Source organism: Amblyraja radiata, chromosome 22, assembly GCF_010909765.2.
Source record: "Amblyraja radiata isolate CabotCenter1 chromosome 22, sAmbRad1.1.pri, whole genome shotgun sequence".
In the NCBI taxonomy this organism is placed as follows: Eukaryota; Metazoa; Chordata; class Chondrichthyes; order Rajiformes; family Rajidae; genus Amblyraja; species Amblyraja radiata.
This window is the reverse complement of record NC_045977.1, coordinates 16,877,551-16,894,453: the sequence shown is the minus strand read 5'-3', so window position 1 is coordinate 16,894,453 and position 16,903 is coordinate 16,877,551. Positions and strand designations below refer to the sequence as shown.

The 16,903-nt window shown below is 41.5% G+C and overlaps 1 protein-coding gene across 1 annotated transcript in view; it reads right to left on the bottom strand.

The window, feature by feature from the left end:
• The window catches only part of cops3 (COP9 signalosome subunit 3), a 35,694-nt gene extending 19,020 nt beyond the window's left edge, over positions 1-16,674 (bottom strand). The window contains exons 1-7 of the mRNA XM_033040489.1: positions 16,534-16,674; positions 9,206-9,335; positions 7,979-8,091; positions 7,808-7,857; positions 6,230-6,322; positions 4,464-4,643; positions 25-165 (exon numbers count right to left, since the gene is read on the bottom strand). Coding sequence (XP_032896380.1) covers positions 25-165; positions 4,464-4,643; positions 6,230-6,322; positions 7,808-7,857; positions 7,979-8,091; positions 9,206-9,335; positions 16,534-16,588 — 762 coding nt within the window. The 5' untranslated portion in view covers positions 16,589-16,674. The remainder of the gene's footprint in view (positions 1-24; positions 166-4,463; positions 4,644-6,229; positions 6,323-7,807; positions 7,858-7,978; positions 8,092-9,205; positions 9,336-16,533) is intronic.
• Between the last annotated feature and the right edge of the window lie 229 nt (positions 16,675-16,903).

Sequence of the window (16,903 nt, the reverse complement as noted above, 5' to 3'; positions counted from 1 at the left end):
CGAAAATTAAATATGTAAGCTCACCTTAATGAATCTTCCAACTATCTGTGACGTGTACTTAGGCAGTTGTTGAACCTTCCCGTGCAGTATCAATGAGACAAGTATATACTTTTTATAAGATTCCAACATAATATGACTGACTGCCATGGCTGGAGTTGTTATAGCCTGAGGGGAAGAAAAGGCTTCTATTTGTTAAAGAGCATTTCCACAATCTCATTTCAGCACTAACACAAGGGGGTAAAGGAATGGAATTAACAATGAATCAGATTAGTACAATCAAAGACAGCCTTCCCCAGCTGCCTTCTGTGTAATGTCCCAAGTCCAAACGTCAAGGATGAGCTACAACAGCAATCCTCTTCTCAAGCTTTTTTGCCACAATGCTACATCTCAGCTTCAATAAGCTCCCAGCCGTGGTGGAGCTTATCAGTAAGATGGATAGAAAATTGTTCCACTGCTACTGTGCCACTCAGAACAAAGATCAGTCTAATCATAGTCATTAAATTACAACACCCACACACTGTTTGTGAATGTGAAACTCGGAGGTTCTTGGAGGTTGTTGAATCTGATATGTTGTTGGGGATATTGGCCTGAATGAGTAGCAAGCAATCATAGCTATTCTCTTCATTCCTAACCTCTTAACCCAAAACCTCTCAGATGTACTAGGGGACAGAGGACGGTGACAGAGGAACTGAAGGAAATTCACATTAGTCAGGAAATGGTGTTGGGTAGACTGATGGGACTGAAGGCTGATAAATCCCCAGTTCCTGATGGTCTGCATCCCAGGGTACTCAAGGAGGTGGCTCCATAAATCGTGAACGCATCGGTGATAATTTTCCAATGTTCTATAGATTCTGGATCAGTTCCGGTGGATTGGAGGGTAGCTAATGTTACCCCACTTTTCAAAGAAGGAGGGAGAGAGAAAGCAGGGAATTATAGACCAGTTAGCCTGTCATCGGTGGTGGGGAAGTTGCTGGAGTTGATTATCAAAATGTAATAGCGGCTCCCTTGGATAGCAGTAACAGGATTGGTCCAAGTCAGCATGGATTTACGAAGGGAAAATCATGCTTGACAAATCTTCTGGAATTTTTTGAGGATGTAACAAGTAAAATGGACAACCATTCCCCTGCAACCACAAGAGATGCAACACCTGTCCCTTTACATAGAAACATAGAAACATAGAAATTAGGTGCAGGAGTAGGCCATTCGGCCCTTCGAGCCTGCACCGCTATTCAATATGATCATGGCTGATCATCCACCTCAGTATCCCGTACCTGCCTTCTCTCCATACCCTCTGATCCCTTTAGCCACAAGGGCCACATCTAACTCCCTCTTAAATATAGCCAATGAACCTGCCTCAACTACCCTCTGTGGCAGAGAGTTCCAGAGATTCACCACTCTCTGTGTGAAAAAAGTTTTTCTCATCTCGGTTTTAAAGGATTTCCCCCTTATCCTTAAGCTGTGACCCCTTGTCCTGGACTTCCCCAACATCGGGAACAATCTTCCTGCATCTAGCCTGTCCAACCCCTTAAGAATTTGTAAGTTTCTATAAGATCCCCTCTCAATCTCCTAAATTCTAGAGAGTATAAACCAAGTCTATCCAGTCTTTCTTCATAAGACAGTCCTGACATCCCAGGAATCAGTCTGGTGAACCTTCTCTGCACTCTATGGCAATAATGTCCTTCCTCAGATTTGGAGACCAAAACTGTACGCAATACTCCAGGTGTGGTCTCACCAAGACCCTGTACAACTGCAGTAGAACCTCCCTGCTCCTATACTCAAATCCCTTTGCTATGAAAGCCAACATACCATTCGCTTTCTTCACTGCCTGCTGCACCTGCATGCCTACTTTCAATGACTGGTGTACCATGACACCCAGGTCTCGCTGTATCTCCCCTTTTCCTAATCGGCCACCATTTAGATAATAGTCTGCTTTCCTGTTTTTGCCACCAATATGGATAACCTCACATTTATCCACATTATACTGTATCTGCCAAACATTTGCCCACTCACCCAGCCTATCCAAGTCACCTTGCAGTCTCCTAGCATCCTCCTCACAGCTAACACTGCCCCCCAGCTTAGTGTCATCCGCAAACTTGGAGATATTGCCTTCAATTCCCTCATCCAGATCATTAATATATATTGTAAATAGCTGGGGTCCCAGCACTGAGCCTTGCGGTACCCCACTAGTCACTGCCCGCCATTGTGAAAAGGACCCGTTTACTCCTACTCTTTGCTTCCTGTTTGCCAGCCAGTTCTCTATCCACATCAATACTGAACCCCCAATGCCGTGTGCTTTAAGTTTGCATACAAATCTCTTATGTGGGAACTTGTCGAAAGCCTTCTGGAAGTCCAGATACACCACATCCACTGGTTCTCCCCTATCCACGCTACTAGTTACATCCTCGAAAAATTCTATAAGATTCGTCAGACATGATTTACCTTTCGTAAATCCATGCTGACTTTGTCCAATGTTTTCACCACTTTCCAAATGTGCTGCTATCCCATCTTTAATAACTGACTCTAGCAGTTTCCCCACTACCGATGTTAGACTAACTGGTCTGTAATTCCCCGTTTTCTCTCTCCCTCCCTTCTTAAAAAGTGGGGTTACATTTGCTACCCGCCAATCCTCAGGAACTACTCCAGAATCTAAAGAGTTTTGAAAGATTATTACTAATGCATCCACTATTTCTGGAGCTACTTCCTTAAGTACTATGGGATGCAGCCTATCTGGCCCTGGGGATTTATCGGCCTTTAATCCATTCAATTTACCCAACACCACTTCCCGACTAACCTGGATTTCATTCAATTCCTCCAACTCCTTTGACCCGCGGTCCCCTGCTATTTCCGGCAGATTATTTATGTCTTCCTTAGTGAAGACGGAACCAAAGTAGTTATTCAATTGGTCCGCCATATCCTTGTTCCCCATGATCAACTCACCTGTTTCTGACTGCAAGGGACCTACATTTGTTTTAACTAATCTCTTTCTTTTCACATATCTATAAAAACTTTTGCAGTCAGTTTTTATGTTCCCTGCCAGTTTTCTTTCATAATCTATTTTTCCTTTCCTAATTAAGCCCTTTGTCCTCCTCTGCTTACCTCCCCCCTCGACTCCATCCAAGGACCCCGACAGTCTTTTCAGGTGAGGCAGAGGTTCACTTGCACCTCCTCCAACCTAATCTACTGTATCTGCTGTTCCAGGTATCAACTCCTGTATATCGGCGAGACCATGCACAGGCTCGGCGATCATTTCGCTGAACACCTCCGCTCGTCCGCCTAAACCTACCTCATCTCCCGGTTGCTCAGCAACTTAACTCCTCCTCCCATTCTGACTTTTCTGTCCTGGGCCTCCTCCATTGTCAGAGTGAGGCTTAGCACAAATTGGAGGAACAGCACCTCATATTTCGCTTGGGTAGCTTACACCCCAGCGGTATGAACATTGACTTCTCTAACTTCATGTAGCCTTTGCTTTCCCTCTCTCCATCCCCTCCCCCTTCCCAGTTTCCCACCAGTCTTACTGTCTCCGACTACATTTTATCTCTGTACCGCCCACTCCCCTGACATGAATCTGAAGGGTCTCAATCCGAAACTTCACCCATTCCTTCTCTCCAGAGATGCTGCCTGTCCCACTGAGTTACTCCAGCATTTTGTGTCTATCTTCCATTAAGTACTTTGCTTTTTCAAGCAATCTCCAGAAGACAAAAAAACAAAAACATTTGAGGATACCCTCGGGTCCCTTTTAAAAATATTGTGACTTTCCCACCAAGTCACAGGAATCTCTGGCCCCAAATAGAGGGGCAGCATTTGGAGAGGTACTGAAATCCTGAAGACCATTAGTTTGGAGTGTAATGAAACTCCCTTGAACTTTCAGAACCAGCGTACTACCTACCAGCCCACCAACCTTATTACAGTGAGACTGAAGAAGGGTCTCGACCCGAAACATCACCTACTCCTTCGCTCCAAGATGCTGCCTCACCCGCTGAGTTTCTCCAGCATTTTTGTCTACCTTCGATTTTTCCAGCATCTGCACTTCTTTCTTAAACCTTATTACACAGATGCTACCCTATTTATGGCGAAGACTACAGGTTCCCCATTGCCCTAATCAGCTTCCTCAAAATCCATCAAACTAGTGTGGAACTAAGTCAATCTCAGTCTCAAGGCAATGTCCAAGAAAATGTTGTGTGACACCAAAAAAGGTCTCCCTTTCATCTGCTATTAGGTCGTCAACATTAATTGACCAAATATAATTTGGCACTATGGCCAGAGTTACATCCTTAATTCAAAGTTCATCCAAAGGTGTAAGTTGGAAGCACAAACAAATTATTATAATTACAACATAGAAGTGCTGCACAACAAGTTTACAACAACTGTAATATCATGCTGCCTATTCAGTAAATAATTACTCAGCTTTAGTGTCTTTAGATAATTTCTTTGAAGCAATCAAAGTTTGCATAGTCAATGTTTACCTGCTCGTAGAAATATAGTGCCCGCTCAAAGTTCTTGAGTCCTGTATAGATCATACCACCATAATAGTAATAACATAAAAAGTGCTTGGCGTCATAAGCTCCATTTTCTTTACAAATATCAGTCATATCCACCTCCAAGTAGGAAATTGCTGGGTTAAAGCATTTCGCAAGGAGACAAAGCTATAAACAAGAAGACAAAAGTAGCTTAGTCTTCAAAAAAACATATTTTCACTCTAATTTATACAAGCAATATTAATGCAAAAGCCATGATCTCATGTCTAATGTGTAGGAAGGTTTAACACGTGTCGTTTAATTACAGTTCCAACTTACATGGCACATTTTATTTGTCTAACTAAAAGGCAATGTTAATTAATCATAGAATGATCAAATGTAGATTTTTGTCCAAATGACGAATTAAGGTTATTTAAAAAAAGTAATGATTATATGAAATTCTGCTATTGATCTAGCATCTTATGTTTAGTACTTTTGTGGAAGAGACATCTGTGAAATTAAACTGAAATTTCAGCCACAGTGAAACATCCAATAATTTACAATAATTTATATTTACTGAAATAAAGGGGCGCCTAAAAGTAGGTTTAAAGTATGAAGGAGGAGATTTAAAGGGAATCCAAAATAAAAAAAACTTCACACATAGTGGCAACTGAAATGAGCTGCCAACAGAGATGATGGAGGCAGGAACAGCAACCACATTTAAGAGGCATCTAAATAGGCATTAGAAAGCATGGGCATTGAGCAGAGCATGGGGGAGGGGGGTGGAATTAATACAGGCAAGTGGGATGTGGATAGATAGGCTTGCTGGTGCTGGATTAAAGGGCCTGTTTCTATGCTGTGCAACTCCATGCCTGAGTTTGCTGAATGAATTCCATTCCAAATGTATTGAATAACTCATGTAATATCTTATAATCTGAAATATTACCTCTGTTTGTCTCCCCACAGATGCTGCCTGTCCTGTCCTGTTCAATCATTTTGTTTTTAAAGAGTGTGCTTGAATGAACATTTAATTATACTCCCACAAAACTGGACTCTGCACGTTTTCACATTTAATTACGATGTTGTGGCTGAATTTGAAATGCCACATACAAGCATGCTGGGAGCAGTGGTGTCCTGTAACAGGGACTTACCAGTTCTGTTTTTAGATGCTGTGGCAGTTCTGTGGGGGGGGGTGGGGGCTAAGGGGGGAAAAACTTGAAGAAGAGAACGGTTCAGCTTCACCAGCACTCGTGCAGTATGGACGGGTGGGGTTGAACAAGTGGGCAAACAAATCAAATTGCCATTGGTATGGGGTGATGAAAGAGAACTTCAATCAAAGGACAGGAGAGCACCAAAGAGAAGGTAGGTCACTGGGTTCAACACAATACAATTAATGAACAGAGACCAGAATTTAGGTGGGGGTATTTCAAAAAAATTCAGCCCTCGCAGATCAGCACTCTGGTAGTAAAATCTACTTAAACTACAGGTAGCAACAATGTGGTTCAAGAGGAGTAGTGCAAGGTGAGTGCCATAATTCCATGCAAACTCCAATCTCATTGGGGTCATAAGTGTGACGCACAACACAACAGAAAATACTCAGTTTATTTTTTGTGTAAAACAGAATGGCTTTTAAGAGGTCATTATCATGCTTCAATTTTGACTTTTATGAAACAAAAATTAAATGCTATGTGATTGAATTTCTAAGCACGGGAATTTTTGTATCCAAATGAACGACCATTCATGCACAAGAAAATGAACGAAAGACGTTATCTCACCTGGCAGAGATCAGCATGAACTGAGGTAAGTTGGTTTGTATTCATCTGCATCTTGTCTATGGCCTGTTTCAGAATGCTTATGCCTCGCAGTGGCTGTAACAAAGAAGTATATTATTTTTAACTGAGCATCTTTTTTTTTTAAATCTGTGGGTCATTATTTTAATAGATACAAATTCTCCCCAATGCCATCAGTTTTGCAACTTAAAATAACACCATGCTTCCCATTCCTGCTCCATCAATCCCAACTGGAAATGAGCCCATGGACATATGTGATGATGCGATTGCCTTAGAAAAAACGCAACAAGGCCAAAGATTCCTCTTCCAGGTTTCTTTCCCCCCCCCCACTACAACTAGTCAAAAGAAGGGTCTCGACCCAAAAGGTCGCCTATCCATGTTCTCCAGAGATGCTGCCTGACCTGCTGAGCTACTCCAGCACTTTGTGTTCTTTTGTGAACAAATACTAAGAGTCGAGTGACATATGGAACCAAACCAGAATCAGACATTAAAATAGTAAGATCAAAAATACTTATAGAACTCTAATTCAACAAGGGGAAGACTAAAGAACTGGCGAGAAAGATAAACACAAAATCTTTTTTTTTATAACTTGAGTTTCTTAACACACATACGGACAATGCCACTTCAATATGAACCCTTTTCAAGGAATATAACATCGCCGTCAAATAAAATTTCACATATCATGTAATTGTTCAATTGTGGGACATATCATTTAATTGTTCAATTTTATGATTGTCCCATTTCATCTAATATGTAAACCATCCAAAAACATTATCAATGTTATGAACAAATGTAATAACCTAGCCTACAATATGCAACAATAATCACTTTATGTCAAATTTGATTGCCTGGGTAATTGGGGCTCAGAGTCAAACAAGATATAATTAATCATTCTGTATCTAAAATTGTTAAATTTTACACAGTAGAAACACATGTACATCAAGATTCCATTATGGTATTTGCATCTAAAAGTATGAAAACAAAAATTTCACATAACTGTGGAATTTTCTATTGGAAAAATTTCCGACGTGCAAATAGCTTAATTAAATGATATTCCTTTGGGAGGTCAACTATAAAATAGTACAGTGTAATTTATTGACAAGACAGAACTCTTTCCCCATGGGCCAAATCACGGAATTCAACAAGCTGCTTGATGTGCTTGGTTTTTCCAACAGCTTAATTTTTTGCTTTAGTGTTGTCTTTCTCCACTCATCCGCTCTGTCTTCAGAGGTCTGTACATCTTTTCAATCATTTGTTTAAAATATTTAGGCCCCAAACTACTTGAATTGGCCAGAATTAATTCTTAATATTCATTCTCGATTCATATTTTCCCCATTGCTGTGATCATGATCAAACTTACTGAGCTTAATCCAAGCCTCTGTCAGTGTTCTTTTCAACCAGCTGCTTGGATGCAAAAAAAAAGGTTTGCAATTCCCAAAACTAACAGGGAGATAGAAGTCAAACTGGAAGCAGACTGGGGGTATCATAATGGTTCTAGCATTTCATAGTAATATTTGATTTGAGGACAGAAACAAATTTGAAAACTATTATAGAAATGTTTACCTGTTTTCTTTCTACTAAAGAATTTGTCAACTGATGGCAAAGACCTGCAACTGGAAAAAAAAATGTATTAGATGTGCTAAAATTGTGAATAGAGCAATTGTAAAACTGTGCTAAAATTACTTTGATTACTTTGTAAAAGCTCACTGCAAATGTGTATAAAGAGATACTCACAGGTGTCTGTTGCATATCTGATATGTTCACCATTACAAGTACTAATAAAAAGCTGAACTTGGGAGAATAACGTCTCAAAATCTGGGATACTGGGCATAGAAAATTTCACATACCTATAGAACAAAAAAAGAAATAAAATAGTTATGTACCAGCATCATTTGATTTTCATTGCTAACATTTAAAAACAATCCAATATTAAAGGAAGGCGTGTAGAAACCATTCCTCTTGCACCATAACCACCAAATATCTAATCTCATCTATTTACTTTAAAAGTATTGGCATTGTTACCTTTAGTTTTAATTCTTTCAGTAGGGCAACTATTTATATTTTATTTTCCTCTACATAGAAGGCCTCCATTTGGCCCATCGAGTGCATGCCAGTTATTAGAGCAGACCCATCAGCCCCTTCACCAGCCTTTTCTCTTTAACCTATTCTCTCCCACATACCCAAGAACCACCCCCTCCCACTCCAATGCCACTTGCTTACACCCAGGGGCAACTTATTGGAACCAACTAACGTAATGTAATTTTTTTCAGAGGAAAGCCGAAATCATGGGGAAACCGCTTTAGTCAGAGGGTTGCTGGAAATGTGCAACAGCAGCATTAATAATAATAATAATGGATAGGATTTATATAGCGCCTTTCTAATACTCAAGGCGCATTAACAGGTATGCTGTACCCTCCTGGCAGCAGTGAACTAATACCCTACCACACCGCTATCAATCCAATGTGAAGCTATTGTTGACTTGAATGAGCACTATGTTTCGTTTAGTTTAGAGATACAGCACGGAAACACGCCCTTCGGCCCAACGGGTCTACGCTGACTGACTGTCCCAATTATTCTAGTGCACTCCACACACCAAAATTTATAATTTACAATTTTTACTGAAGCCAATTAACCTACAAACCTGTACATCTTTGGAGTGAGGGAGGATATCAGTGCATCTGGAGAAAACCCAGGCGGTCACGGGGAGAACGTACACACTCCGTACGGACAGCTCCTGTGGTCAGGATCGAACCCGGGTCTTTGGCGCTGTAAGGCAGCAACTCTACCGCTGCCCCATCGTGCCACCCAAAACAGTAACATTTATGGAGGGAAATGCCTCAAAGGCTCTCAATTATTCTCTCTGGCACTTCACGAGAACAGGAACAAGGATGCAAATGTTACTACGTAAAATCGATCAACTATATACACTTTACATAAAGAAGACAATCTTTTGGAACTTACAATACTGCCAAGACTCCCAGAGAATGTTCCTGCACATCCAACGCACCTAGCACTGTATCCAAATGAGAGAGGTTTTTAGCCAGCAGCTCTCCGCTCTTGTTAATGAGGTCACATAGCTGAGTCATTTGGCCTGTAAGAAAATAAAATAAGCCACATATTAAATTTAGACAGGAAAGGGAATGGCAGGTATTCAAATTAGTAGCACTATCCGACAGGGACTGATGTTAGGATTGCAACTACTCATTGCATAAAAGACAAATTAGATGATGAATAGATAAAGTACACTTGCCAATGACCCAAAAGATGGGGCGTAGTTGAATTACCATAGAAAAAGGGCTAGGAACCTTTTCTTGACAGAGCACTAGCTAGGAACTCACTTTCATCAATTATTAACTTAGAATGTGAAAAGAATAGAATTCTGTTAGAAAAGAAACAGGATGGGTAAATATAATGACACAGATAAAAACAATGCATTTTAGAATGGGTTTGAGAAACTAAATCCTAGTTCTTGAGTTAACAATGCATTTTAGAATGGGTTTGAGAAACTAAATCCTAGTTCTTGAGTTTAGTTTCTATTAGTTTAAACTATTCATCTTTAATCTACTAGTTCTTGATTTTCAGCATGTCTCGAGTGGCTCTTACAAACTTCTACAGATGCACCATTTAAAGCATACTGTTGGGCCTCGTTTAGGAGCAGCTCTGCCCAAGACTGCAAGAAATTGCAGTCGTAGATATGGCCCGGTACATCACACAGACATGACTTCCCACCATCGACTCCGTCTACAGTTCATGCTGCCTCAGAAAAGCAGCCAACAGCAAAGACATGTCCCACCCCTGTCCAGTGCTTCCACACCTAAAAAAATTCCTTAAATAGAATCCAAAATTTCCTGGAATTTGATCGTATTTCCTGAAATTTACAAAAATGCTTCCTGCGTGCTATTTATTGTTGTTTTTTTTTTTAACAGCACAAAGCAGAACAAGGCAAAATAGATCTATGTAACTACACTGTATCTGCCTGCTTCTGTTACTCACTTGTACAGCGTTATACAAGGCAGCTTTCGTTGCCTCCAATAGCTTTCGTTGTCTTCGTTTTTTCAACCTGCTCACATGTCTCAGTCTCTGCGCTCTCTCCCCCTTCCTTTTTTCTCTCCCTCCTCTCTTATTCCCTCCATCCCTCTTTCAATCCCCCTCCATCTCTCCATCTTCCTCTCTCCACCCCCCCCCCCTCTCTCCCCCTTGAGCCCACCCACTGTTCTGTAAGATCAAGGCCAAACCCAATGTAACTGCAATCCGACCACCCACTGGTAACTGTTCATCACTAGGCTTATCCAGAATTCTACCACTGCCTGTAAAATAATCAATGGCTCAACTTCCACTGAGAAAGAGAATTCCAAAGACTCATTATTATACGAGAATTTTCCTGAACAGTCTGGTACCCATAGCGCTATGTTTAAAGCCCATAGTGCTGCAGCCAGTAGCGCTATATTTAGAACCCATATGCTGCAGCCGACAGGTCTTTGTTTAAATTCCCACGCGTTAAACTGACAGCGCTCTGTTTAAACCTTTGAGCAACAAACCGGCAGTGCTGTGTGTATTACCTTTACACCCCTTCGTGGGCCGGATGCGGAAATTTCCCGAAATTATTCAATTTCCCTAAAATTACCCGAAGACAACCAGAATTTCCTGAATTTCGGGTAATTTCTTTCAATGTGGAAACACTGCCCCAGTCTTTCCTTCTCCCTGCTCCCATCCAGCAAAATGTATGTAGCTCAAAAGCACGTACCACCAGACTCAGAAACAGCTTCTTCCCTCTATTAACAGGCTTCTGAATGGTTCTATCATAAGCTAAGGTACTGTCTGATTCACCTCTACCCTATTGAGGATATTGTACTTTGTGTATGGAACTGATGTGCTACAACGCTGTGAACTATATACTGCACTCTGCATCTTCTCTATCTATTGTACTTGAGTTTGACTCGATTGTATTTATGTATGGTATATATATGCTTTTATAGCATGCAAAACAAAGTTTATCACTGTACCTCTGTACACGTGACAATAATAAAACTGAACCCAGAGTGCTCAAGAAGACATGTCGTATACTTGCTTTAATCAGTCAGGGCACTGGATATTAAGCGTCAGAAAGTCATGTTACAGCTTTATAAAACTTTGGTTGGGTCTATTTGGAGTACAGGAAGGATGTGGAGGCATTGGAGAGGGTACAGAGAGGTTTACCGGAATGCTGCCTAGATTAGAGTGTATTAGCTATAAATAGAGGTTGGACAAACTTGTATTGTTTTCTCTGGAATATTGAATGTTGAGAGTAGACCTGATAGAAGTACGTAAAATTATATGACTCCTTCCCTTGCATCAGTCAGGCCTATTTCATCTCCTCGGGCTCAGAAATTTCACTGTACTGAAATGCAGCACCAAATGGATGGAGCAGTGCTGCACCGAATGTTTCAATCACAGGCATACTGCAATCACTGCAGAATTCAGTAGTACCTTAAGGTCCTAAGCATCAAACTTTTTAATGAAGTAAAATGTGCTGCCTTGAATTGAGGTCTGGTCTGGGAATGGGAAAGGGGAGAGTTAGTGGCACCAGGTACAAGTAAATCTTGGATCGAGTTAGCCATTACTTTGATTATCATTCACTCTGAATAAATCCCATATTCTTCAAAATATGTATCCACTCAATTGAACCCCTCGTCTGAGCAAGCATGATATTCTCTTTGTATTCCACGAGACATTCAGCTTAGATAACCTCAGATTCAGAACTAATACTAATTGAGTCATGGCAGACCCTACATCATTATCTCATTGGACTGAAAAAGAGAAATAAATTCCATTGCTCTGATTCTGTAGCAGAAAGTTATGAGAACAGTGCTAATATCCACTGTGAAGTATTGGACAGTCAAACTCTCACATCGAATACGTGCTCAGACTCTATAGTGTACACCTTAATATGAAGAGCAAGTGGAAAACAAATTTCAAATCTTTTTAAAAAGCTCCTTCATATTTACGTCTCCTACACGGAGACATGCATATGACAAAAATGTTCAGTCAAGCTTCGTTCGAGCACTCTGTAAAACCACTAATTAATGGCTCCAAATCTGATCAACATTTTATTTCACAAGAGGATCTGTGGCTCATCTCAGATAAGAAACTGACGATCATTTTACTTTTATTTACATTAAATTTCAATAGAAATTTATCGTCTGCCTAGGTGATGTACCTGTCCGAGTGGGAGAGTCGAGATCCAGAGGGCACTCAGAATAAAAGGTACCTTTAGAAAGGAGATGAGGAGGAATTTATTTCGTCAGAGGGTGGCAAATCTGTGGAAGTCATTGTCACAGACGGCTGTGGAGGCCAAGTCATTGGGTATTTTAAAAACGGAGATTGATAGATTCTTGATTAGTATGGGTGTCAAAGGTTATGGAGAGAAGGCAGGAGAATGTGGTTGAGCAGGAAGGACAGATCAACCATGATTGAATGGTATAGACTATATGGACCAAATGGCATAATTACGCTCATACAGACTAGCTGCTGGAGTATTCAAGGACATCCTCAATCTCTCACTTACCCGGTCTGAGGTTTCCATCTGCTTCCCATCAATCATACCAGGAAGAGCATGGTAATCTGTCTCTCTGACTGCCATCTGGTACATCCACCATAATGAAATGTTCCAAGGGGTGGTTACGGCCCAAATTAACTCCTGCCTAAGAACTAACCAGGAGCCACTTTAATTTACCCATCTCCACAACAAGGCAACCGCGGATGCTAGAGGCTACAGACAGTTGTGGACTCTGCCTGGTCAATCGTGGACTCAGCCCTTCAACTATTGGAAGCATCTACTCAGGTGCTACCTCAAGAAGGTGGCATTCATCATTAAGGACTATCTTGTCCATGCACTCTTCTTACTGTTACCATTGGGCAGGACTACAGCAACATCAGGTTCAGGAACAGCCACTTTCTGACAACCATCAGGTTCTTAAACTGATCTAAATTAGCCTAATTCCTAGAACTCCCTCCTTTTAGCAGAAAACTGATAGCAGCTCAAGAACATGGCTCACGGTCATTTTCTCAATGGCAACAAATGCTTGATTGTGCCAACAATACCCATCAATTAATAATTTAAAAAAATGTAGCTCAAACATACACCACCATAACTGTATCAACAATTCAATTTCTCCCTGCTCGCTCAATCAGAAGCCTAGAACTACGTACAAAAAACCACCACACAAACTTCAGTTGTTCAAGAAAGCCCATCATATAACTGCCAAAATAACCTGTGATATACAACAAATGAAGTAGTACTTTGCCCCAACTCACAATAAAATATTTTGATGAATTTCTTAAACCTGGGGTCTTTGCAATTTACATCTGTACAAGAACATACGAAACAGAAGTGGGAGTGGAGCATTCAATCCCTCATGTTTTGTCTACTGTTCAATAAGAACATACGTGATCCTTACATCAACCCCTTTTCCACTGTAAGAACCATAAATCCCTTGATCCATTTTGGATATTAATGGAAATGAGGGGATAAAGGGTGACAGCAGGAAGGTAGTCATCAACATGTTTAACTGAATCGCCATAATCCTCATGGGTAGGGGAAGTACAAGGATTCTTCTTATCTCAGTCCAAAATGGCTCACTCCCTGTTCCTGAATGTCAAGCCTTTGCTTCACACTAACCAGTCTGATGAAATGACAAATCTACTCTATAATTCCAGAATCCCTTGACCAAGATTTAACACTTCAGTAGATTATTTTTGCAGTATACTCTGCATAAACTTGTTAAATGTGTCCACATTATAACAGAGATAACATTTTCTAAATGCCATGTACTTTAAATGTTCTGAATGAGGCATGAACATTTCCATACAAATATGACATATTTTCCTCTTTTTATTGACATCTCATTCTTTACTGATTACACTACATATTGTCAGGAAAAGACACACCACGTATGAGTAGATCAGGCAGTATCTCTGGAGAAAATGGATAGGTGATGTTTCAGGTCGAGGCCCTTCTTCAGACATTGCAGGAGGGAGAAAGCTGGAAGAGAGGCAAACTGATTGCAGTAGGAGGGAGAGGCTGGAAGAAGACAAAGTCAGGCAAGTAATAGGTGGATACAGGTGCTGGGGGGGGGGGGGGGGGGGGGGGGGGCAAGAGAGTCAAGAATGTTTTATTGTCATATGTTCCAGATAGTAAGTAAGTTTTATTTATATAGCACGTTTTAAATCAACTCGCGTTGAAACCAAAGTGCTTTACATAAAATAAATAATAAGTTTCCGTACATCCATAGAAAAAAGATTAGAAAAAAAGAAAAATTGACACAACACATTATAGAGTTACTTGCTGCAGCACACAGAATGTGTAAACCTAGTACACTAAACAATATGACGATGTGAGTTAGAATTCACTTGAAGGAAACATATGCCAGCTTTTCAGCCCATTGTTCTTTGAAAGTATTATTAAATTAATCCCATTATCCTATGCTTTCCCTATAATCCTGTAATTACTTCCATTTTAAATATTCATTCAATTATTTTTTGTGAAAGTAGTTACTGCTTCTGCTTCCAACATTTTCAGAAGTATCATTCAAGATCAGAATAGTATGCTGTATTTAAAAAAAACATATTTCATCTGCTTCAACTGTAGTTGCCTAAAGTCTATTCTCATTACTGGTGGATAGCTTTGTTCATTTGTGTTCAAAACCCCTTTCACTAATATCTACCTATCGCTTGACTCTTTTCCAGTTCTTTCCACCCTACTATAATCAGTCTGAAGAAGGGTCCCAACCCAAAACGTTACCTATCCATGTTCTCGAGATGCTGCCTGACCCACTAAGTTACTCCAACAAAGATAGACACAAAATGCTGGAGTAACTCAGGGATAGGCAGCATCTATGGATAGAAGAAATCGGTGACGTTTCGGGTAGAGACCCTTCTTCTGACAGTTACTCCAGTACTTGGTGGCTTTGTTTGTAAACCAGCATCTACAGTTCCTTGTGTCTTCATATTATCAGGGCGACCTAACTGAAATAGAGCTACACAAGTGTATTCTCAATTATTTTTTCGTACAGTTCATGAAAAAATGGTTTATTTTCAAACAAACCTATATGAAGGGTTCCAAACCGAATTGTCACCTATCCCTTTTCTCCAAAGATGTTGGCTGATCCGCTGAGTTACTCAGCACTTTGCGTCTATCTTAACCAGTATGATATATATTTTATCCCAAGAGCTATAGCGGCTCTGAACCGGCCCTAATGAGTGCCCCCCCACCCACCCACCCCCTTTGGACATTCTCCCTCAGATGGTCACGTCAATCAATTCAGCTTGTTTATTTATGTATTGTATTTATTTACCTTTCTTGTACATCAGTGGAGCTGCACACTAAATCTCGTTGCACTGACGTGCAATGACAATAAAAGATATATTATTATTATTATATTATTATATGCAAAGTAACAAATCTACTGCCAGCAATATTTACTCACGAGGAACTACAATCCTATGTAATATGCAACACATTTTTGATTGCACTGTTTCATAAATTATATCTGTATTTCAAACATAAACTTTATTCAGAACAAACAATTATGTACAATCAAAAACTCTTCATACACTCCAAGTACATTCTCAGTGTCTATACATTCAATAGTATAATACTATAACACATTCAATAGCATGATGATAGTGTTCCACCTATCATTAAAGTCAACATCTTGCACTTTATACCTCCCAGCGCTACCTGGAGGCCTCCAGGATCTTTGCTAGAGGCCATCCATTGCCCTTTATGTGACAGCTCCAACCTGCCTAGGCCCAACGTTTGGGACAATCAGGGCAATGATACACCGGAAGTATCGCGCCAGTGATTGATAGCCGCGGGAACCAATCAGCCGCGGGGGACGGAGTCCCGCCCACAAACACGCCCGTCGATCACCCGGGAACAGCCAATCAGCCGCGTATGAGGGCGGATGCTTCCGGTATCGTGCACCCACCGCCTCCCCTCCCCACCCCCCCAACCCTGATCCCCGCTGAGGTAAACAGGCCGTTAAAACCTCAGCTACTCGCGCCCAGGGACTGCGGTAGCTCTGCCCTCACGCTGCATTGGTGGAAAGAAGTAACGGTGTGGCCCCGGCGAGGAAGGGTTAGGTCCGCCGCGGAAGCGCTAGGCCTGCCGGCGGCCGCTCGCCCGATGGCTCCGCTCGCTTCCCTCAACAAGGTGAGGGATGGCGGGACGGACTGACATCGTCTTTCCCCAGGATCGGAGGGAAGAGAAACGCGTGGACTCGGGCGCAGCGCAACCAGCCCTCCCTTACCCTGCGAGGAGAGCTGCCTCACGCTGTTGACAAACTGCTCCAAGGCGGACGCCATTTTGTCCAACCGCCTCCCCTCTCCTCATTCAAACGGCGTCGCTGCGGCCCCGCGCCCGCCTCCCGCCACACCGCGCCTGCGCAGCGCGCCGCCCTGACGTCAGCAGGAGGAGGAGGGGAAGAAGGCGAGAGAGAGAGAGAACACCAAAGATACTCTCTCTAGTATCTTTGGGGAGAACAGAACCAAAGATCTTATAGCGATAAGATCTTTGAACAGAACAGAGCAGGAGAGAGAGAACAGAAGAGGGAGCAGAACAGGAGAGCGGGAGCAGAGCAGGGGAGCGAGAACAGAGTAGAAGAGAGAGAACGGAGCAGG